General features: G+C 44.1%; 2 protein-coding genes across 2 annotated transcripts; one reads left to right on the plus strand and one right to left on the minus strand.

Annotated features, from left to right (window-relative positions):
- The first annotated feature begins 8,418 nt into the window (after nt 1–8,418).
- On the plus strand, nt 8,419–9,643 carry LOC122097038 (EKC/KEOPS complex subunit LAGE3-like). Its single transcript, XM_042667516.1, has 3 exons — nt 8,419–8,774; nt 9,134–9,262; nt 9,421–9,643. The coding sequence occupies exons 1-3, from the start codon at nt 8,419–8,421 to the stop codon at nt 9,563–9,565; spliced, it is 630 nt and encodes a 209-aa protein (XP_042523450.1). The 3' UTR covers nt 9,566–9,643.
- A 9,220-nt stretch (nt 9,644–18,863) lies between these two features.
- LOC122097040 (olfactory receptor 13H1-like) lies at nt 18,864–21,354 on the minus strand. The gene is made up of 2 exons (XM_042667517.1): nt 21,286–21,354; nt 18,864–19,817 (listed from the first exon to the last, which is right to left on the minus strand). The coding sequence occupies exons 1-2, from the start codon at nt 21,352–21,354 to the stop codon at nt 18,864–18,866; spliced, it is 1,023 nt and encodes a 340-aa protein (XP_042523451.1).
- Nucleotides 21,355–24,287: the final 2,933 nt, after the last annotated feature.

The raw sequence follows: 24,287 nt of genomic DNA on the forward strand, positions 1-24,287 counted from the left end.
GAAGCCTGGGAAACAAGATCACATGACGTGCAGATCAACCTGGACAGTGGCCCACCTATTTATATATGGGTATTTTTTTTTTTGGTCGGTCATGGGCCTTGAACTCTGGGCCTGGGAGCTGTCCCTCAGCTCTTCAGCTCAAGGCTAGCACTCTATCACTTGAGCCACAGCGCCACTTCCAATTTTCTGGTGGTTTGTTGGAGATCAGAGTCTCATGGACTTTCCTGCCTGGGCTGGCTTTGAACCGCAATCCTCAGATCTTAGCCTCCTGAGTAGCTAGGATGACAGGCGTGAGCCACCAGCAACCAGCTGTATTTTTGTTTTTGGTAAGAAAGACATCTAGCAGTGACGAAGATGTGATGAAACTAGCATTGTGGTGGGAGGACACATTGTGTGAAGAGAAATTTGTGCTGTAGATATAAAGCCTTAAATAAATAGAAAAGCAAAGTAATTCTATACTGTGGGATCCTTATTATGTAAATAACCACTCAGGTAGAGACACATTTACAGTAATCCCTATGAAGTGTCATCCACGGTAAGAGGGGTGGGAGATTTAACTGAGCACAATTTAAATGCTTAGCCATTATTTTGTATTTTTTTTTTTTTTTTTTTTGTCGGTTGTGGGGCTTGAACTCTGGGCTTGGGTGCTGTCCCTATGCTCTTCAGCTCAAGGCGAGTGCTCTACTGCTTGAGCCACAGCACCACTTCCAGTTTTCTGGTGGTTTATTGGAGATAAGAGTCTCATGGACTTTCCTGCCCAGGCTTTGAACCGTGATCCTCAGATCTCAGCCTTCTGAGTAGCTAGGATTACAAGGTTGAGCCACCAGCGCCCAGCTATTTGGTATGTTTTTCACTTGTTTTGGAGATAAGTCCTCCCTGTGTAGCTCAGGCTGGCCTGCAACTCACAATTGTCCTGCTGCAGCCTCTTGAGGAAGAGGATTTTGTCTCTTACCATGCTGGACTGTACAATATATCTTTTTAAATGGCATCCAGTAACATGATTTTGAAGATTTTGACTTGTTATGGAAGAATAAAATGTTATTATCTAGACTTTGTTATTTAGTATTTGGCAACCCCATACATTATGTTACTTAGTAATCACTAACTACTCTGACATTTCAATTATTATTTTTTACAAGTAACAAAACTATTTAAGTTGCAATTTCAGTTTAGCAACATTCTCTACACATCAAGTTTACAAATAGAAACTCCTAACAAATAACAGAATGAACTTCTACTTTTTGGAGATTTTAAAAAAAGAGGTCAAGCTGCCATGTTACACAGAAAAGTTTCAGGGAAAAGTTAATACTGTACTTAAATTTTTTATGTTTATGTTATTGCTATATATTATATCTATGACTACAACTTTAAAAGTGCTGAGCTACTTGAAAATGTTTATTTGGGGCTGGGAAGGTGGCTTAGTGGTAGAGTGCTTGCCTTGCATGCATGAGGCCCTGTGCTCGATTCTTCAGCACCACATAAGCAGAAAAGTGGTGCTGTGGCTCAAGTAGTAGAGTGCTAGCCTTAAGGTGAAGAGCTGAGAGACAGCTCCCAGGTCCAGAGTTCAGGCACCTTGACCGATAAAAAAACCCAAAAAAGTGCTGATTATAGTTGATACTGAACAACAGCACTCAATTGGTTTTCTGGCTTCATTCCATTGTCTCAAATTGTTTTCATTTATCTGGTCCCAGAATCTGTCTTCTAACCTTTGGGGAAAGGCAAGGAAATGTGCATGAGCCATAGCCAAAAAAGAAACTCGGAAAATAGTTGCAGTTTTATTTTTAGTGTTAATGTTTACAAATCTGAGGGCCACCCCAGAGCAACAATTAGTGACCCCCAAATAAAGTAGTGACTACTGCTCTAGGGAGGATGTAATGCCTAGAGCAGCAGGATACTCAATGAGAATTCATCCCCCTCTTTCGTGAGCACGCTTATGCAAAGACAAGGTCGCAAGGAACTGCATAGCTTCCATCAGTATGGAAAGCTGGTAGATCACCGCAGCAATGGAAATGTAGAGACCATCATAGTTTTCAGCAACTAATTCTCTAGAAGCGAGAGAAAACAAAAAATTATAGTAGAGCTAACTCCTTGCCTCTGTGCCCCTCCCCCACAGAACCCATAGGCCTAGTGTTTTCCTTGCTTGTTTAGAGCGCCCCCATCAGGCCTAGAGCACTCTCTCACTAACTCTAGAAAGTCGGCTCATGTCAAATAGAGCGCCCCCCTCAGGCAGAGAACCATCTCGCCGTTTATTGCTAGCTCTGCACCTTCCAGAACTTACATAAGCAGGTCTCGGCCAACCACCCCAAACTCTACGTTTACTGCCCCTCTCAGCAGATGGGCATTGTGGATCAGTGTTCTGCAGGCGCTCTCTGCATCCGCGCTGGACAGGAAAGGCACAGTTAGGTAGCTGAAGGACACTGAGTTAAGGCAATTTTACAACAAAAACCTTCCTCGGAGGCTGCACCCCCTTGTTAGCTCAAGATATTCGCCCTCCCCCATTCCACTGTCATTCCTCCAAGCCCCTTGGTTCCATAACTCCCCTACCTTTGTCCTTCTGCGGGCACTTCTAATGTCTCCCTAGTCATTCCACCCCCTCGTACCCCTCCCCCGCCCCAGTCAGTGTCTGGGGATCTTTGCAGAGGATACTACATCAGCATTTGTTGTCCCATGTCTTCTGCTGCTGCAGCGGCAGCTGTGGAGGCCTGGTCGCCTCCATCCAACTCATCCTGCTGAGCTTCCTCGGCAGCAGCGCTTTCTGCTCCTTCCCCTTCCAAGCCACTGGGAACCGCTGGGCCTGCACAGCCATCTTGTATACCAGCGTCACCATCTTCGTGGCCCACACCAACTGCCCCACTGTGGGTATCAGGGCTCTTGCCGCCACCCTCACCTTCTTGGCAGCCCTCCCCATTACTAGTGTAGTCGTAATCGTCTGGCTCCTGCATGGCACCCCACTTTCTCCCTCAGAACTCTACGAGAAAGGACACAGACGTAACTGTGCCACTCGAGCTCTGCTGGGCAAAATGGCCGCTAGAACGAAGCCTTGCCCCACAATGCAATTGGGCACGCTCATGGAGGGCACTGCGGCGCGTGCGCACTCTGCAGCACTGATGCCAACCTCGAAGTGGCGCCATATCTTGTTGCCCACCTTCCTGCCCATGGGTCCCCAGAAGACCCTGTGGACCCAGAGAAAAATATCGGTTGTCTTGAGAGGCCCCACTCTAGTCACCAGGATACTCCATGAATACCCAGACCACCTACATAGGCTGGTAGAGAGGCTTCTGGGACATTGTTTATTTTTGGCCTTTATGGGCTTGGAAATCGGGCAGATGCAAATGAACAACTGAACGTATTACCAGCCTGCCTTGACTTCTCCTTACCTTGAAACTGAGCCTACAAGGCTCATTATTACCACTACTCCAGCCTGGATGGGGTTGAGAGAATCTCAGTAAATATGCAGTCACAGGGTGAACTAGGATTGGGTGGGAATGTGGCCTCAGTGCATGAACAAATAGGAGGACCAGACACAGCCTGACTGGGAACAGGAACTGCTGCACATACTTGGCTGGCTGGGCCTGCAAAAAAGACAAAAGACACAGTGAATGATTCCAAATAGGATGTTCATGGATGGCAAAACCATGGAAGGATGAGGGTGAGAAATGTATGCAGAAAAAAAAAAAAGCTGTTAGTATGGTGAGAAAGACTTGCTATCGCCCGTATAAAGACGAGGTTTGTTACAGTGCACCTTTACAAGACTGGTTTCCCTGTGTGCATAAACCAATAAGGGCTCCCTGTAGTTAGCCATGCAGCAGTGGTACTTAAGTAGAGCTTCTGCGCTATTCCTTCCAAGAATGTGTCTCAAATTTGTTATGCTGCCCCTCAGGCTGCCCTAAAGTTATATGGACAATCACAGAGGGTAAGCAAACGTGAGGGCAGTCTTCCTGGGATCAGAGAAGAGATGTGTACCTTGCTTGCCCTTTTCTCAAGTTTTATAGAAACATGTTCTATTCAACACCGTGTGTGTGTGTGTGTGTGTGTGTGTATGCGCAGTTCTGGAGCTTGAATTTAGGGCCCCAGCACTTCCCTGAACTTTTTTGTGTGTCCCAGTCCTGGGGCACAAGCTCTGGGCCTGGGCGCTGTCCCTGAGCTCTTCAGCTCAAGGCTAGCACTCTACTACTTGAGCCACAGAGCCACTTCTGGTTTTCTGGTGGTTAATTGAAGATAAGAATCTCATGGACTTTTCTGCCTGGGCTGGCTTTGAACTGCGATCCTCAAGTCTCAGCCTCCAGAATAGCTGGGATTACAAGCATGAGCCACCTGTGCTCATCTACAAGTAGAATGGTTTTCTTAATTTATTTCTCAGTTTGTTCATTATTGGTATATAGAAAAGCAACTAATTTTGTATGTTAACTTCATATCCTGTGCTTTGCCAAAAGTGTTCATCAGACCTAGGACTTGAAAAAAGTTCCTTTTATTTTTTAATTAGTATACATTAGTTATACAGGGGGATTTCATTGTGACCTTTCATGCAGTATACCATTTATTTATTTATTTATTTATGTATGCATGTATGTATGTCAGTGGTGGGGACTGAATTCTGGGCCTAGGCGCTGTTTCTCAGCTCTTCAGCTCAAGGCTAGCATTCTACCACTTGAGCCATAGCACTACTTCTGGCTTTTTTTGCTTATGTGGTTCTGAGAATGGAACCCAGGGCCTCATGCATGCAGGGCAAGCACTCTACCACTGAACCACCTTCTCAGCCCAATATACAATGTATTTTAACAAAGAAGGATTATATATATATATATATATATATATATATATGTATATGTATATACACACACACACACACACACACACACATAATTCTTCCTTAGATATAAAAGGAAAGATATATTAATATATGTTTTTTCTCAAGGCTAGGGAGTGCTCTACCACTTGAGCCACAGCTTCTAGCTTTTTGGTGATTAATTGGAGATGAGTCTCACTGACTTCCTGTCTAGGCTGATTTTGAACCACAATCCTCAGACCTCAGCCTTCTGAGTATCTAGGATTCCAGGGGTGAGTTACTGATATTCATTTCATTCTGTTTTTTTGGGGGTCAGTAGACTGGCTTCAAACCATGATCCTCAGATCTCAGCCTCCTGAGTAGCTGGGATTACAGGCATAAACCACTGGTGCCTGGCTTCCTTCTGGTTTTAAAACCGGGTTTTTAAACCCCAGGCTCAAACTCCAGGAGTCTCACATTAGGTCTTGCCATTTGCCTCAATATGCCAAATCAAGAGACATGGTAAAGGACAGAGAAAGGAGATTGATTACAAGACATCCACAAGAAAATAGCATATCTGTGTATTTCCAGCTGTCTTTGGGTGTGAGGACATTGGCCTTAGGTTAAATAGGGAGAATTGGAGACAGGAGGCTAAAAGGTATCCATTCTTAAAAATAGTTTCAAAGTCAGAAATTGGTGGCTTATGCCTGTACTGCTAGCTACTCAGGAGGCTGAAATCTGAGGATCTTGCTTTGAAGCCAGCCAGGGTAAGGACATTCCATCATACTCTCATGTCCAATTAGCTACCAAAAATCCATAAATAAAGCTGTGGTTGAAATGATACAGCACCAGTCTTGAGTGAAGAAGCTAAAGGACAGCACCCCAAGTTCTGATTTCAAGTCCCAGTATTGGAACAAAACCAACTAACCAACCAGTCTCAAGTCACAGAGATGGCCTAGTTAACCACTAGCTCAGTCTGGAGGCCTAGCAGGTCTTCTGTAGATTTTGTCTGTTCTTTCTAAGATGATAAGGAAAAGGAATTGCCTGCCTCAGGGTCTTTCCTGCCCAGCCTGGTTTTGAACGGTGATCCTCAAATGTCAATCTCCTGAGTAATTAGAAGTATAGGCATGAGCCCTCAGCACCTGGTTCAAAAGCATCTTTTAAGTTGTCTCTTACAAAAAGCAAGCAATGGTAAGTCCTGGACACTCACAGCTACTCTCAAGGACCACTCCTGGGCCTTGTCTGTCATTTTCCTCTGGGAGTGCTCAGGATAGTTTCTGAGGCTGAGACTTTCTCCTTCACCCACCCGTGATGTCATGCCATCATTGTTGCCAGGCCACTGAGCTAGAGCTGCTTGTGTGCCTGAGTGCTAGTGAGCAGTACATGGAGATAGGCCCATGGAGGAGAGTTCTGGACAGAACAAAGGGGGAGGGAGTAGGAACCAACTGTTAAGTCTGTATCTTCTCTTGGCAGGGCACTGTGCTACATTTTATCCATCCTTTACTTTTTTGCAAAGAACAAAGTATTGTTACCCTTTGTGAGACTAGCCAGGGGCCATCATGTGAGAGCTATCAGTGCTTGTTGGCCTGCTGCATGCTGGTATAATTTTCTGTCTGCAAGTAGACCAAGCCAACTGGAAAGGTAGTCAATAGGTAGGATGAGTGCAACATTGCCCTCTTTTTTTTTTTGTTTTGGTTGTGGGGCTTGAACTCTGGGCCTGGGTGCTGTCCACATTGCCCTCTTTGAATGTCACTGGAGCAACAGTTACTGACTGGATCCAGGTTGGGGCACAAGAAGGGGCATGTCCTGAAGTATATGAGGTGACAAGTCTATTGTCTAGTGACATGGAGAACAAATTGATGCGTGTAAAAGAAAAACATACTTAAAAAGCAAATCCCACTGGGTGCCAGTGGCTCATGACTACAGTACTAGCTATGCAGGAGGCTGAGATCTGAGATCTAAGCTAGCTGGGCAGAAACATCTGTGGGAATATCATCTCCAACTAACCAGCAAAAGGCTGGAAATGGAGGTATGGCTCAAGTTGTAGAGCATCAGCCTTGAGCTGAAAAAGCTAAAGGAGGTCATAAGTCCCTGTGTTCAAGCCCCAGTATTGGCACAAAAGAAAAAAAAGGCAAATCTCTTAGAGAATTGAAACCTATATTGTTTGTTTTTGAAACGATAAGATTGGTATTGGGCGAGATAAATGGCTTAAAGACAGAACTCTTATCCACAAAATCCTCATACTCCTATTACTGTCTTTAGATTTCTCACAGTTTTCACAGGATTTTTGCTTACTTCCTTTTATCCTAACATTTGAAGGTCTTAAGAGCCCTGTTGTTTTATTACATAGAAATTCTGTTAGCCTATTTGCAACAGTATCTATTCTAGATTTGTCCATCACTATCTAAGCTGTGTTCTTTTCTCAGATTTCTATGCAGCATTTCCAAGGTGAAGGCAGAGTATAATGTTCTGCATTACACTGTGGTGCTCAGATAAAAGGAAAGGACTGCAAGACACTTGAGAGAATTGGAATATACTGGATGTTTTCTGTTTACAGGACAGTGAGCTGTGTCAGTCTCTATTACAACTCTGCTTCTTCAGGGTGTTTGGAGAAGAGCATCTCCTCTCAGGTGAGATCCTTTGGAGAAGAGCATTTCCTCTCAGGTGAGATCCCTTTCATCTTCAGTTTATAAGAACCACAGACTTTGGTCTTCGCAGAGGGATTGAGGGAGTGCAACTGAGGTGTTCCCAGTAGAGAGTGTGGCAGCCGGAATGTGCCTACTTACTCCCCATGGACCTGTTGCGTGTCTCATCTCCGTGGGCCTGGAGTCTGGAAGCTTTCAGCATCCTGGGGTGGTGGGAGGGCCAGCCTGGGTCTGGGTTGCCACCCTTTCCCCCCACCATGTGCAGATTCAGCCTCAGCTCCCTATTGTCCCAACACCACAGTGACACGTAATGGTGTTTTAAGATCCTGCCCAGGCCCAGGGGCAGGCTTGAGCGCTCCAAGAGAAAGGGAGTGGAAGCAGCGCCTTCCTCACAGGCTCTGTCCTCGGGACTGGACCACTTGTGGGGGCCAGAGGGAGGGGTTGGGAGAGGGATGGGCGGAGGCACAGTAGGGAGATCACAGGTTAGACTGTGCAGCGGGCACCGAGGAGTCTCCCATGCTGAGGAGCCATGATATGGCCACATAGGCTGGGCAGAAACACCTGAGAGGGCAGTGGCCCATCTAGCGCGTCTAGGATGGAGTCAAGGCCTGGTCACGTGGGCTCTCTGTGGATGCAGAGACAGGCGCCTGCTATTGAGCTGAGTCTCCTCAAGACTCACACTGTTTTTTGGCCCAAGAGCCCTGAGACCTCATGAATGGGTCCATTTGGAGGCGTTCTTTGTTCTAAGCCCGCTACAGACACCACAGGAGGTCAGGGGAGGATGCTTGGGAGGGAACATCTGTTGCCGAGGCAACCAAGGAGGCGCCGATTGGGTGGAAGCACCCCACGTGGGTGGGGTTGCGCAGGCGCCATGGGCATCACAAGGCACGTGCAGGCTCGAGGAGTGGGGCTTCCTGCTTACACTTCCTGTCGTTGACGAAGCACCAAGATGGCGGGTGTGGTGGTGTCTGTGCTCTAGGGCGCTCTGAGAGAAAGAACAGGACAGCCATGGAGGACGAAGGCCATACCAGCAGCAGCAGCAGCTGTGAATGCACAGATGCTGCAGCTGGTCCAGAAGAAGGCGAGGGCGGCCAGCGAGAGTCCCCAGTGGCCGAAGGGCAGGCGGCCCCCGAGAGGCCAGCATCCGACGGTGGCCAGAGCGACGAGCGTCCCCAGAGCGGCCCCGAAGGCGCGCAAGGCCGCGGTGCCCCGGGCAGCCCCGAGCCCAGTAGCCACGTGGGGGAAAGCGCGGTGGGCGTGCTCGCCATCCCCAGTCCGCGGGGCGAGCGGGCACCCCCTGCTCCAGCCGCCAGTGGAGATGCCGCCACCTCCTTCCTAAGGCCTGGAAGCCGACTCCTGGAGTTGTATCCTTCCCACAGGGCGCGAGGCGGGGGACGGGTCGAGGCTGGGCACAGAAGGCCAGGCAAGGCTGCTGCGGGTGCGGAGAGGAAGTGGACCACAGCCCGAGAAGGAACCGAGGGCAGTGGCGGGTGAACCCCGTGGGCAAAGGCACAGCCAGAGCGGGCATCGCGGAAGGCAGGGGGTGGTCTGTGGCTGACACGACTGCAGGGCGCTGAAGAAGGCCTGGAGCCCTGGGGAGGTGGCTGCGGGGCTCAGGTTGGCCGGAGGGCGCTGCGTGCCAGGCCAGGCCTCTGAAAGGGAAGGGGTCGGGGGCAGGAGCAGAGTGAGCAGTGCGTGGTGCCTTAAGTCTGTCTTCCTCCAGCTCTCTGACTGTGCCCTTTGGATCCCCTCTGGAGGCAGACATGGCCCGCAGGTCCCTGGTCACCTATGCCCAACGTCAGCAAGAGATGGTCCACAAGGAGCTCACAGTGACTGGCAGTGTCTTGACGGTGTCAGTTCTAGCAGAAGCTGGCGCGGGGTAGTGGGAGGCAGTCTGCACTATCGTTGTAATGGGGCGCTGGTTGGGTTTGGTGTTAGCAGATTGGGGTGAGATGCCCTGGATCTCCAGACTTCTCATCTTTTTATTTTTTTTCTCCCCCTTAATTTTAGTAGGTGGACGACTGAAGACCCTGTTCTCTTCCGAATTTCAATCAACACTTTCCTGGACCTGTTTTGTGTTGTGATGAGGAACATTCGGCGCTTGGAAACTCTGGGTGTGCTAAGGCGAGGTCGAGAAAGCAGACCTGAACCTTAAGTTTTTTCTCTTCTGCAAGTTGTTGGGAATCGACACTTTAAACTGTATAATTGCCCTTATTCTTTGACGTCTAGTTTTCGATGCTATGTATCCTTGGTGTGACTAGTTCATCTTGTTTTTTAGTTTTAAAGGAGTTAATTCTTTAACATTTTTCCTGAAGCAAAGAAAACTGCGCCTATTTTCTTTTTAAATTTGATTTTGCTGTGAGAATTCTTTATATTCTCATTTTTGTCATTTACTATATTTTGAATATTGTATTATGAAGAAACTTAATTAAAAATCAAGATAATCTTTGGAGCCTTGTTTTTCATTTATATGTATATATATGTGATTATTTACCTAGTTATATAGTCATATTAGTATCCCAGTATATAAAATTCTGTATAGAAAATGTTTAGTCTTTTTTTTTTTTTTTTTGTTGGTTGTGAGGCTTGAACTCTGGGCTTGGGTGCTGTCCCTGTGCTCTTCAGCTCAAGGTGAGTGCTCTACCGCTTGAGCCACAGCTCCTCTTCTGGTTTTCTTGTGGTTTATTGGAGATAAGAGTCTCACGGATTTTGTTGCTTGGGCTGGCTTTGAACCATGATCCTCAGATCTCAGCCTCCTGAGTAGCTAGGATTACAGATGTGACCCATTGGCTCCTGGCCTAGCCCTACTTTTTACTTTTGTTTTCATTTATTATACTAAATTTTTTCTTTTCTTTTTTGTTGGTTACTGTAGGGCTTGAACTCTGGGCCGGTCCTTTGAGCTCTTCAGCTCAAAGCTAGTGCTCTACCCACTTGAGCCACAGTGCCTCTCTGATTTTCTGGTGGTTAATTGGAGATAAGAGTCTCATGGACTTTCCTGCCCATGTTGGCTTTGAATCACGATCCTCAGATCTCAACCCCCTGATTACAGGTGTGAGCCACCTATGCCAGGCTATACTAATTTTTTTCTAAGAACTCTTTTCTTCAAAGTATATTAAATGGAAGCATAAATTTTTTTGGCCAGTCTTGGGGCTTGAACTCAATGCTTGGGCTCTGTCCCTGAACCTCTTGTGCTCAAGGCTAGTGCTCTAACACTTGAACCATAGTGCCACTTCTGTCTTTCTCTGAGTAGTTTATTGGAAGTAAGAGTATCATAGGCTTTCCTGCCTAGGCTGGCTTTGAACTGGAATCCTGAGATCTCAGCTTCCTGAGTAGGTAAGATTATAGGTGTGAGCCACTGGCACCTGGCTGAAGCATAAACATTTATGTCATAAAAATTTGTAAGTGTAGAAATTTATAAGTTGTGATTATGAGCATTTAAAAATTTCCTGATGTTATTGTTACAGGTAATTCTGTAATACTTCTTTTTATTGTGCTCTCCCTGAGCTCAGGGACAGAGTACTCTTTTTGAGCTTTCATGCTCAAGGTTAGCAATATACCATTTGAACCAGTGTTCCCCTTCTGGGTTTTTGGTGGTTAATTGGAGTTAAGAGTCTCGGGTTTAGCCGGGCGCTGGTGGCTCATGCCTGTAATCCTAGCTACTCAGGAGGCTGAGATCTGAGGATCGCGGTTCAAAGCCAGCAGGGGCAGGAGAGACCGTGAGACTCCTATCTCCAATAAACCACCAGAAAACCGGAAGTGGCGCTGTAGCTCAAGTGGTAGAGCACTCGCCTTGAGCTGAAGAGCTGAGGGACAGCGCCCAGGCCCAGAGTTCAAGCCCCACGACCGACAAAAAAAAAAAAGAGTCTCGGGTTTGTCTGTCTGTGCTGACTTTAAACTGTGATCTCAGATCTCAGCCTTCCGATCAGCAAGGATCACATATGCATGAGCCACTGATGGTTGGCATTACCATAATATTTTTTGTACATTAGTCATGTGACAATGCTCATTTCCTTATGAAGGAGTCTAAGAAGAACTAGCAGTGACAAAGTACTGCCTTTTCCAGTTCTGACCACCAGATTCAAAGGCCATGGATGAAGAAATGCCGACACAGTGAATCCTTTATTTTATCCCCAGGGCTAGGAATGAAGCTAAAAAGATAAAGAGAAGATGTTTCTTTCTCTCTGTTTTAAAGGCTCAGATTGTCCTGGGCATATCTTTTTGTTGTTGTTGTTGTTGGTTGCGGGTCTTGAAGTCTTGGCCAGCATGCTGTCCCTGAGCTCTTCAGCTCAAGGCGAGCACTCTACCACTTGAATCACAGCGTCACTTGTGTTTTCTTGTGGTTAATTGGAGATAAGAGTCTCACAGATGTTCCTACCTTGGCTGGCTTTGAGCCTCAATCCTCAGATCTCAGTCTCCTCAGTAGTTAGTATTATGGACAAGAACCACTGGTGCCTTGCTTGTCCTGGGCCTATCTTAAGGGAGTTAAGGAAAATTAAAAAAAGGGCACATTCCAATCTGTAAATAACTGAAAGTCAGGAAGCAAAAATATAGTTTCAGTGCCAGATCTAGGATATCAGGAAACTGTAAGATACATATCCTCAGGTACTCATTCCTGTTGTTTGACAAGATTACTGCAGAAGTTCAAACACTCATATAGTCTGAGCAAACCCACAACGAGGGTTTTCTGCTGCCATCATTTATACTCCAAAGCACACCAGTTAAATCTCCTGCAGCTAGCCACAGTCCCCACATTGATCTAGTTTTTACATGCCGCCTTTACTTATTAAGCTAATTAAGAAATTTAATAAATAAGTTCTCTTTTAGATAGTGCCTTCATTCCAGAATTTTGGGGTTCTCCAAAATCTTTTCACCACAAGGTTTCCTTTTTTTCCAAAATAAAAGAAAAATAAAACTTTTATGTGAGGGATGTAACAACAATTTTTCAGATATGTGAAGGAAAGTAGTAGGAAAATGTTGTGTTAATGGGGTGGTGGTTAGCTTAGTCTTAATACCTTGTATACTGGAATATTTCTAACATTACTCATTAATTCTAGTAATTATTTTATAGATTGTAATAGATTTTCTATAAGAATATTTGCTATGCCTTTACATAAAGTAGCTTTATTCTTTTCCAATAGGAATAGCTTTCATTGATTGTTTATTGGATTATTAATGCCCTATATCCTCGTTATTTTTAGATTCAATGCTTGGCCTGAGTGTCGTTACAAATTCTTGCCTAATGATGAAACTTTCCACCCTAAAAGGTGTCTGAGTCGCTGGTTCCTGTCTTGTTGTAGTTTCTTACTTATTCTTTTGGATATGAGGGGGTATCATTCCTTGTTTATCATCATACATGTCTGTGCATTGCTCTTCAGTTGGATATTTGAGCTGGTCCTCCTGGCTATCCAGGGTTCTAACTCTCTTTTTTTTTGTTGGTCATGAGGCTTGAACTTAGGGCCTGGACGCTGTCCCCGAGTTCTTCAGACTTTCCTGCCTGGGCTGGCTTTGAACTGCGATCCTCAGATCTCAGCCTCCTGAGTAGCTAGGATTACAGGTGTGAGCCACTGGCACCTGGCTAACTTGATACTTTCATAACCTAGCTTTCAGGGCTGGGAAGGTGGGTCAGTAGAGTGTTTGCCTAGCATGCCTAAAGCCCTGAGTTCAATTCCTCAGTACCACATACACAGAAAAAGCTGGAAGTGGTGCTGTGGCTTAAGTGGTAGAGTGCCTGCCTTGAGTACAGAGAGGCTCAGGGACAGTGCCCAGGCCTTGAGTTCAAGCCCCAGGTCCAGCAAAACAAACAAATATAACCTAGCTTTCAATAATGTTGATTTTGCTAAAGAACAACACAGTGATGATCACTGTGGTGGGAAGAGCTTCTACATATTGGTGTGCTGACACGAGGCTAGTTATTTTGATTTATATGAGACATTACTGTCAAGTCAAAGACAATTATTGCTAATCAGAAATTAGCAAATATCTTACACAACCTTACTGCAAGTAGCACTCCTATGCTTGATCAGAAGCAGAAAATGGCTTTCCTAAAGAGTGAAGAAGGTTATATGGCAAATGTTACTTGTTTAACAACCAAAAAGGAGGACAAAACAATGAATGGGAACTGGGCATTGTGGCATATGCTTATAATATAATCACTTGGGAAGCCAAGGCAGGCCAACTTCCTTCAGGGTTATCTGGAAGGCACAGCTTTGCTAGCTGTGCCAGAAAGACCACCTCTGCTGTCATACCTGCCTCTGGGGGCCAACCTGATACATTTCAGAGTGACCAAGGCTAGTTTAGAAGCCCAGGACATGCACATTGGCTTCTCTTCTTAGTGTCCAGTCCTGGAGGAAAGGAAGACCTGTGCCATTTGACATTCATATTGTGGGTTAAAATCCCTGCCCCAAAGCCTGTCTTCACGTTTTACCCAAGCTTGTGCTGTATCCAGAGTCTCCTGCACTTGATGCAACCCACCCATTCACATTCCTCTTCTAGTGTCTTTAAGTTGGTGGTAACATCCTACTTGAATATATATCAAGTCCCTCTGTAGTTCATCCACAACTGAGATGGAAAACAGCTTATCTTTCCTGAGTGAGGATGGCTCCTCTCTACATACAAATTCCAAAGTACTCCATGTATTTGAAGGTTCTTGCAAACTTCTGGCCTGCAACAAAGTGCAGTATCCTATGCAGCCCAGAGGTATTAAGAGCATAAATTCTTTAAACACACACACACACACACACACACACACACACACACAACCTTCTAGATGCATGTGCTAAATATACACACAACATATACATGTGAACACATACTTGTACATACAACAAAAGTAGAAGTGCGTTACATTAACAGAGCATCCAAATTTGCCTACCTACTTTAAAATACCTCTAGAATTCTTTCTTTTTAGCCTGATGACCTCCTATTGTCAGAGATCTTCTTATCTCAAATTCTTTGGCTGCTTTTGGAAATGTCCATTAGTTCTCTGGTACTGCAGCTCTCATCTAGTTCTTGGCTGGGGTCAAGCACGAAGCAGCTTCTCTTCTGTACTCTGGTTTGTGCCTGGCTTGAACAGCAGCTCATATCTTCTGGTCAGGTCTTGTTCACTAAAAAACAGAAGTTGGGGCTCCTCTATGATTCTGTACCTCTATTCCTCATGTTCAGTTGGCCACAGCTCTTTAGAATGCTCTCCTAGTGCCTAATATACTCTGGTAACCCTTTTCAACACACATAAACAGCATCCCAGGCACAAGTCTATGTAACAAAGGAATTGGGGCTGGGAATTTTTTTTTATCAGCTAGTGTCCAAAAGGAGGCAGAACTTTCTTAATTCTAGGGAAGGTCAACTGCCAAGACCCAAACCTTTGGAGCCTCCTAGACCTGGCTTTAATGCCACCGAGGGGAGCTAGTTTTCATGTACATTTCACCAGGAAGTTCCCTACAAAGTCTTCAGGAGCCTCTTTGGAACTTTGATCTGTAAGAACAGAAGAGCAGAAGCTAAGGCACAGAATGAAGGATGAAAACAAAGAACCTTCAGGGACTCCTAAGGCCTTGGAAGAGCACGTAAGAGAAATATTTGTTAAGGACAAATGCGATAATTGGCCCTTGGAAAGGAGAAATACTTTCATATTCTCTGGTGTACTACTTCCATCCCACTTGGCTAGAAGAGCCCTAAAATTAACTATCAACACTTTTAAAAGGATATTGTCACTATCTAATAATGACAGAACATGCTTCTGTTTCTTGCATTCTTACTGGCTCAGAGGTGAGAACTGAATAAAAAAGAAGGTCACTTGTGTAAGTTTGTATCTCAGTAGAGGGTGGTTAGCCATATTCGACTCCGCATTCACATGGCAGAATCAATAGTTCTCAAAGTGAAGTCCACAGAGCATCACCATCAGAATTGTCACCTAAATCTCAGTAAGAATAGGGAGCTTTGTAACATTTTTTGAAATTTAATTTAATGTTATTGTCAAAGTGATGCCCAGAGGGGTTCCACTTAAATAAATGAGGTAATGAGTGTATTTCTTGTGGAACATTGTTACCCCTCTGCTTTGTAACATTTTAACTTGTTGCCTGCCTAACTCCTCCCCAGCTCTGCAATGACCTTAAAATCAAGCGGTTGGATGAAAACCAGGAATCTAATAGCCACTGGAAAGGACAGAATAAGTCTAGAAATCTTTTAGGGCTTCATTCTGAGGTAATAATTATTTGATTTCTTTAGATAATCCCACATGCAGGCTGCCTTTCTTAAGTCAGAGCTCACCCAGGGCAAAGAGCCATTGCACAGAGCGAGGCGGGAGTCTGCAGCCATCCAGAGGCAGTTGTTTAATATTGTGGCTGTCTCTGAGGCAGAAGAGAAACATAAAAACCTTAAAATGAAAAGCCATGGAATGGGGAGCTTTTAAAAGTAAGAGCTTTAGAAAAGTCATACATAGTTCTTGGAATATAGATGTATTTCTTGGAAAGGTAAGAATATGTATAAGACAGGGCTCACATTCAGATCCTAAGCTCTGAACTCTGACTCAACTTGAAGCTTTGCCCAAAATGAGTGCTCAGTCTAAGGAAAAATTACAAAGTATCTGGCTGACTGGGTTAAAGGGTGTCCCAATCCACACACAGCACACCTGCACACTGAAAGGTATCTTGGTTTCAGAAATTGAAATATCAGTTCAGTCATTATCACTAAACTAACCAATCAGAGTTTCTAGTATTTATATATAACAATGAACTCCGATCCTTACTGAATTGGTTGAAGAAACTTCCAAAGTGACAGCAAAAAGAACAAATCCTGTGGGGGATAAAATCTCATTCCCACAAAATTTAAAATGTCCATTTTTCAAAAAGACTATGATATATAAAAATTGTATATAAAGGTAACCATTGGGAAAATGTAAAGGAAACATTTTATTTGTTGGTGATGGAGCTTAAACTCAGGGCTGTCCCTGAGCTCTTACCCACTTGGAGCCACAACTCTACTTTCTTTTTTATTTTTTTTTTGAATGGTTTATTGGAGATAAGAGTCTCACGACCCGGCCTTTCGTGCCTGGGCTGGTTTGAAGTTGCAATCCTCAGATCTCATCCTTCTGAATAGCTAGGATTATAGGTATGAGTCACCAGTGCTGGCTGTCCTCTGCTTTTAGTGGATCAGAGAGTATATATTATCTTGGGGTAGTTTGCTTCCAGACCAAAGGCCAAATTCCAAATGGCAAGGTAAGAGGATATGAGGAAGGGGTAAAGACTAGAAATCCTAGAGCATAGGCACAGTATCACTTGTATTATGCCAGGCACTCAGAATACTGTGTCTTTACTCAACCACAAGGTAAATTAAACATACACCAGCAATTTTCCTGCGGCACCAGGCTTACTATGCATATACCATCCAGTCGTACTTCCTGCATCCAGTTGTAACTCCCACAGGACTGTTGGGTCTCCTCAAGGAGAGCTCTGTGACAGACTAACAGATGTAACTGTGGAACAAATACCCACCTCAAATCCCGATGCAGGTACTTTGTAGGTTAGTGACTCTGCTAATGTGACAGTCAGCACCAGGCATGATAGCCTTCTGCTCCTTTAATCTCAAAGGGCAGTAGGGAGGCATCATTGAGGAGGGAGGGCTTCCTGTCCAAGACCTGGGGAAATCAGATTATATTAGCTGCAAGTAAGTAGCCTGAAGTCCCATTGGCTATATGACTAACCAGAGATAGACATATAGTAGGACAGATCTTGACTTGGTGGCAAACTGAGAGCTCACAGTGGGAGCTCAGGAAGAAATTATCTACCTCCACCACCAGAAAGGTGAAATTATAGCAGCTTCCAGACTGGTCAGGTTGCTTTAGCTGCTTATAAGTGGATAACAACCAGGCAGGAGAGAAGAATCAGTTACACCCAGATACTTAAAAGCCAAGGAGCAAGGAACCACTGGCCTAAAACATTCAGGTGGAAGACTCCCATTCAAGAAGGACTTAGAGTCGAAGTGGTGACTTGGAGAGCTGAGAGCAGAGGGTGGGAGCCTAGGAAGCTGTGAGGGGCTCGTGGTGGGCAGCGCTACCCTGCCCAACACAGGGGCATGAGAGGCTAAGGCAGCGCTGAGAGCTGGCTGCTGGCTTTCAGGACTTCCTGCCATGTGCAGGTGAGAGCTCCAGGAAGCATGAGAACACTAGCACTTATTTAAACGTTACTTTATTGATGGGCACTTAAGGTCTCTATTCAAAAATCTCACAAGTCCAAAGAAAGTTTTAACAAGCATTTTACATGTACATGTTACATACATCAGTACATATATACATGTCTGTGATATATGTATATATATGCACATATATCCAAGTAGCATGATGATGTAAGATGTCAAATAATTTTCCCACAATTTTCCTGGAACTTATGAATAAGGCCATAGCTGTGAGAAAAGAGGTCCTCAAAATACCTTCCATTCTTCAGAGAGCTATCCAGTCTAGTCCAACCACCACCCTACAGCTTCCTCATAAAAAGTACAAAAGTGGTAGAGTTACTTTGGGGGAGAAACCACCCTTTTCCCGAAGGTCCTCTCATTGTTGAAAAGGATTCATAAGCAAGCCTCACATGCACAGTCTGCAGGGGTTTACAAAGAGTGTAGACTGATATCTTGTTGCAGTTTGGGTAGTTTCAGAACTACCAGTTTTACAGATACCTCTCAGTGCTCTGAAAGCAGAAGATTCAAAGGACAAAGCCCCTGAGAGTCCAGGGCCACCTCCCCAATCAAGTGAATGACCTGTGTTTTAATTATTATTGCTTCTGAATGGTTTCCTCTAAAGGCTCAGTAAATTTGTATTTCCCACTCAATGGTGTTTCCCTATACCCTTACTAACACTGGTACTATACGTCTTTTTCATTTTGTTGATGTGATTAAATAGAACTTAAAATTTTATTGTTGCCTCTTTCCTTTCCTTTCCTTTCCTTTTCTTTCCTTCCTTCCTTCCTTATACAATTAGGTGCTTGTGTTCTTTGCGTTTTTTTTTTTTATCTTCTGTCTTAATGATTTGCATATATATGCATATATACATACTTTTCAGTATTTTCTGTTTTTTTTTTTTTTTTTTTTGCCGGTCATGGGGCCTGAAATCTGGGTCTGAGCGCTGTCCCTCAGCTCTTCAGCTCAAGGCTAGCGCTCTACCACTGGAGCCACAGTGCCACTTCTGGCTTTTTCTGTTTATGTGGTGCTGAGGAATCGAACCCAGGGCCTCATGCTTGCAAGGCATGCACTCTACCGCTGAGCTACCTTCCCAGCCCTCTGGTATGTTCTTGTAAGCCTTGCTACTCATGTGTAGTTTGTGTTTTGAAATGCATGTGTGGCTTCCATTAGTCAGACGTTTGCAAGTCCTTTTCCATTTGTGAAGTGACACAGGTGTAAAAGTGTCAGGGCAGCTAACTAAAACCCTTGAGCTCTCCTATCACCCAACTTGCTGTTATGTCACTGAGGCCCTAGGACTTGACCCTACAAGTTACTTTCCTGATAGCAGCTTTCACATCCTTGTTTCTCAAAGTGTAGATGAGTGGATTTAACATTGGGGTCACTGCTGCATAAAATATAGAGACAATTTTGTCCTCATCTTGGGACTTTTTGCTCTGAGGTCTCACATAAATATATATTAGTGTTCCAAAGAAGATGGTAACCACCATCAGGTGAGAGCCACATGTGGAAAAGGCTTTAAGTTGGGCCTCAATGGGGCGGATTCTTAAGACAGCCCTGAGGATACAAAGGTAAGAGATAAGAATCAAAATTAAAGGTACTGGCATTGAAATGACAGCACATGCCACCATCATAATCTCCAGGGAAATGGTATTGGAACAGAGCAATTTAAAGATGGCTTGAACCTCACAGGAAAAGTGATTAACTGTGTTATGTCCACAGAAACTGATCGGAAAGAGCAGAATGGGTATAAGAGTGAGCAGGAGGGCTGCCATCCAGGCAACCAAAGCCATTGAAATGCATACTTGAGAAGACATGACCAGGTTATACCTGAGAGGATCTGAAATAGCCACAAATCTGTCATAAGCCATAATGGCAAGAAGAAAACATTCAGCCAGTGCCAAAAAGGCTTGGATGGCAAGCTGAGCAAAACAAGAGCTGTAGGAGATGGTAGAGAAGTTCTGCAGTGAGTTCACCATGACCAAGGGAACAGCACTGGTTGAAAACAAAAGATCCAGTAAAGACAAATTACCAAGAAAGAAATACATTGGGGTGTGCAGCTGAGAGTTGATCCCTACCAGGAAGATGATCATACTATTTCCTGCCAAAGTTATTACGTAGAGAAACATCAATACCCAGAGCAGAACACTCTGGGATGTGGGATTCCTAGACAGTCCCACAAGAATGAACTCAGTCACTCTGGTTTGGTTTCCAATTTCCTGGTAATTCATTTCCTCTATCCACAGCTACAGGAGAGGAGAGAAAGCAGGTGCATCAGCTCTTGGTCAAAAAGGAATGCACTGATTATACTACAAAGTTGGTTTGAACACAGTAGGTCTGTGAGGAATCAATATCCACACATCTCTGGAGCTATCAGCCACCAAAGCACCAGAAGACCATCCCCATTCCTGCATACTTGCTGGGAAACGAAAAGGGAAATCCTCTGGCAAAAACGGCATGAACTTCCAGATTCGTGTGAACACAACATTCAAAGAACAGAGATTCAGAGCATTCATCAAGCCTTCTAGACAACAAACTTCTTGTGAACTTCCACTTCAAGTTAAATGAGGCGTAACCACAGATTAAAAAGTAATTACCTCAATAATGCAGTGAAAGAAGGATGACAGTACAGTGTAAAGAAGAAAGAAAGGAGAAAGGGGAGGTTAGAAAGTCAGGATACTTAAAGGAAGGACTGTCATGCTAGGTGCTTCTAGGTGCTTCTTTTCCCTTTTTACGCTTTTCTATGTGTGGGCAGGTTGGGGGGCTGGCAGGCCAAGAGTCAGTGCTGAGGTCTTCATTGGTAATGCTTTGTCTGGCTGACAGGACGGGAATTGCTCCCCCTTTCGTCTGAATGATGACATCTGAGACCTTGGTAGCTTTCAGCTTTTTTCCTGCAGCAGGAATGAGAAAATAGACAAATGCTGGCAAATGTTCCGATGTCTAATTGTAGAATTCTAATGTCAGAATGGAGAAAAACATAGTCCTAGAGATGCTAGCTCAGTCTCTCACTTCATCTGTGACTTTGGGAAGGCTTGTAAAAGACCTCAACTTCCCAAAATTTGGCTTTTGTCAAGGGCAAGTGTCTGCCTTGCCATATCAAAGCTCTTTAGCCACATCTGTTTCATGCGATTCCCATTCCTCACATTTCCTGTTATACTTTCTGTTGCCTCATGGCATTGCACACTGTAGTTAAGAGAGATTGGAAGCAGTGTCTGTCTCTGCTGCAGTACCCAGCATGTAGCTTGAATAAAGCAGAGGCTTTTGACAATGCTGGTGAAGAGAAGGAAGATTTTCTATGAGTGGCTTCCAAAAGTAAAGATCCATATGAAGTGCTCCAAGTCATATGTGACAACTTAGAAGACTGGGCCACATTTGTTTAAGTCATCAGAGACTTGCCCAAGGTTCTGTCCATCAGTCTTGAAACACTTTTGCTCAGCTCCCTTGAAAATCATTCTGGAAAACCATTCACATACATAAGCATTTTAAAACTACCATCTAAGATTTGTCATAAAGATGATTTCTTACCACTGATTTTCAAAATTCAAAACTATTCCTGCATGAATATTCCTTGGAAGAGTTTCATTTACTTCCAGTAGTGTGCATACCCAGGTTTGAAGCCCTTGACCAAACAATCTATCAGAGGTCACTGATGTGCTTGCTCCATATCAAGCATCTGATGGAAAGGCTACTGCTACAACCATGAGATCACAACACCATTAACACCAACTCCGACCTCATGTGGATGTGCGGCAACCCGTCCCTTCCCTTGTCAAATCGTGGCATGTTTGCCCAAATTCAATATTTTTTGGATAGCCATAAAATCTTTACTTACCCAAAGCATTGACTTCTTGTTCTTCTGGAGGATGGGAAGATCTGTGTCCTCTGCAGGCTGTGTAGTAGAAAATTAACACGTGGAAAGAGATGAGGATGCATTCTTTCCCGGAGGGGCAGGCTACATTTTCCTTTTTCTATAGCTATGAATATTCTCCAAGAAGTGGGCCCAAGATTCTGAGATACACCTGGGATAGGCACGAGGGATCTATCTCTAGGCACAACCTTGTCAAGGACTTGGGAAGCCTGGGCTACTCCAAGAAAATCATCTGAAACTCAGTTTTTCTGTAGCCTTTCATTGCAACCCCATTCCCTACATCTCAGAGCTGCAATGAAGCTAGGAAAAGTAATATGAAAATCAAGTACTCTTGTTATGGTTGGCCAACTATACTTGGCACATGTACAGCTAGACTCACACTCAAGGAGGAAGGAGACTTTCCAGTCACCTGATTCCCAATGTGGCACTGAAACATTATCATGACATTCTAGTCTGCAGCCAGGTTGCAAAGAGCAGAGCTGGACTTAGGTTTAACTGCACTGGCCTTATTATTTGGAGAACTCTTTAGGATCTTGGCAAAGAGTCTCAGGAGAAATAATTAGGAGTGTTTACCAACCATAACACTGAAGTTGTGAGTAGCCTCTTGTGGGCAGCCACAGTAGTAAATGTAGCCCCTGGTGGAATACACAGACTTGCTCTTTGGGCCCAAGAATTACAACAAATTACAAGCTCACAGGGCACCCTAATATCCACACACAAGGGATTTCCGAATTTCTTTTCCAATGTGCATTTCAGGGTTCTTTTAGGAATCAGTGACTCTTGTCCAGATATCAGAAATCTTTTTTTTTTTTTTTTTTTACATTTCTTTTTCTTTCTTTTTTTTTTTTTTGCCGGTCATGGGGCCTGAACTCTGGGTTTGGGCACTGTCCCTCAGCTCTTCAGCTCAAGGCTAGTGCTCTACCACTTGAGCCACACCGCCACTTCTGGCTTTTTCTGTTTATGTGGTGCTTAGGAATCAAACCCAGGACCTCATGCTTGCAAGGCATGCACTCTACCACTGAGCTACCTTCCCAACCCAAGATATCAGAAATCTTGAAGCCAGATGCTGATGGCTCATGCCTGTAATCCTAAGACCTCAGGAGGCTGATATCTGAGGACTGTGGTTCAAAGCCAGCCTGGGCAAGGATGAGAGTCTGTGAGACTCTTATCTCCTATGAACCACCAGAAAACTAGAAGTGGCGCTGTGGTTCAAGTGGTGAACCACTAGCCTTGAGCACAAAGGGGCTCAAGGTTCAAGCCCCAAGACCAGTAAAACAAAAATCTAATGTTCATTGCTCAACTTAATACAGATCCTGGCATAGAAGAGATGCAGAGTCTGTTTAATTTTGTATGAGGGAGGCAAATGGAAAAATAAGAGACCAGACACATACCCTTGAAGCACATATTAAGACTTGAGCATTGGCTGGGAATGTGGCTCAGTAGTAGAGTGCTTGCCTTGCAAGCATGAGGCCCTGGGTTTGATTCCTCAGCATCATATAAGCAGAAAAAGCTGGAAGTGACGCCATGGCTCAAGTAGTAGAACGCTAACCTTGAGCTGAAGAGCAGAGGGACAGCGCCCAGGCCCAGAGTTCAGGCACCATGACTGACAAAAAAAAATCCCAAGCCCCAAAACACTAAAAAAAAAAAAAAAAGAATTGAGCATTAAACATTAGAATTTTATTTAGAAGGAAGACTGAGTGTAAGACTCCATTGAAAGATGAACCTAGACAGATGATCGGAGATCTACCTCACTGTGGTTGTGTGATTTGGGGTGAACTATAACACCTACCCTCTTTCAGCTTCAGAATTTTCCGTTTTGCCATGGAGTGTATAATAGTAGTTACCTCACTTCCTTGTTTGGAGGGATAACTGAAAGAATACATATATAATGAATCCACAAGTGCATTGTCCATTTTGAAAATGCCCAGTACTCCCTTACTCCCATGAGTGAGTGAAATCTTTATCTATTGAATGACATAGAGAACATTAGAATTCTAGACGAGGACGGCCCCTTTGTCTTTCTTTCAGTACAGAAGTGAGGTAGTGTCATCATGTTTCAATGGCCATGAATTGTAATTAGGTAGAATGAATCCTAGGAAATATGAACTACATGATAACCAAATGAAATAATGAAAACTGTTTGACACAAGAATAAATATGGAAGTTGCTCAGCTTATTTCCTTATTCTATTTAAATGTAGTTCAGTTATCTTCACTTGTTTCAACTTCACTCTTCCCAAAATGTCTCAAACGAGTACCTATTTCCTTACAGTGCCCACTTACTGCAGTCCTAAACGCTATGGTCAGGCTTGTGCCTACCATCCTTTTCCATCTGCTGTCACTGAGGCTATACGGACGTCCAGAATTAGAAATCTACCTTCAAGTCTGATTCCTTATGTAATCGACCTATCAGTAGCATTTAATCACCACCTTCCCATTTCTCCCTTGACTTCCAAAGCACTACACATTTTTGGTATTAGTTTTTGATCTATTTTAACTTGATTTCCGTACAGGGTGAGAGATAAGGTCTAGTTTCAGTCTTCTACATGTGAACCTCTAGTTCCATTTAGCACCATTAATTACAGAACTTTTCTTTATATCCATGTAGGTTTTCGTACCTTTGTCAAGAATTAGATGGTAGGTTTATTTCTGGGTGCTCCATTCTTTTGGTTGAATATATGTCTTTATGCCAATCTCATGCTATTCATTACCATGGCTTTGTAGTATATTTTGAAAACAGACTTGGTACTTAGAACAATGCTCTGCTTGATCACTTTTTGAATATTAAAAGTCTTTCATATGAATTTTAAGATGTTGTTTACTAGTTCTGGACTTATTGGTAATTAATG

The sequence above is a fragment of the Dipodomys spectabilis genome, unplaced genomic scaffold (genome assembly GCF_019054845.1).
Source record: "Dipodomys spectabilis isolate Male_0828 unplaced genomic scaffold, ASM1905484v1 ptg000411l, whole genome shotgun sequence".
Classification (NCBI taxonomy): domain Eukaryota; kingdom Metazoa; phylum Chordata; class Mammalia; order Rodentia; family Heteromyidae; genus Dipodomys; species Dipodomys spectabilis.

Excerpts from the sequence above, each read along its gene's own strand:
- LOC122097038 (XM_042667516.1), top strand. The coding sequence starts at position 8,419 with ATGGAGGACGAAGGCCATACCAGCAGCAGCAGCAGCTGTGAATGCACA. Across the intron at positions 8,775-9,133 it reads GGAAGCCGACTCCTGGAGTT|CTCTCTGACTGTGCCCTTTG; the intron begins GTATCCTTCCCA and ends GTCTTCCTCCAG. Across the intron at positions 9,263-9,420 it reads ACTGGCAGTGTCTTGACGGT|TAGGTGGACGACTGAAGACC; the intron begins GTCAGTTCTAGC and ends CCTTAATTTTAG.
- LOC122097040 (XM_042667517.1), bottom strand. The coding sequence starts at position 21,354 with ATGCCACGATTTGACAAGGGAAGGGACGGGTTGCCGCACATCCACATG. Across the intron at positions 19,818-21,285 it reads GGTCGGAGTTGGTGTTAATG|CTGTGGATAGAGGAAATGAA; the intron begins GTGTTGTGATCT and ends CCTCTCCTGTAG.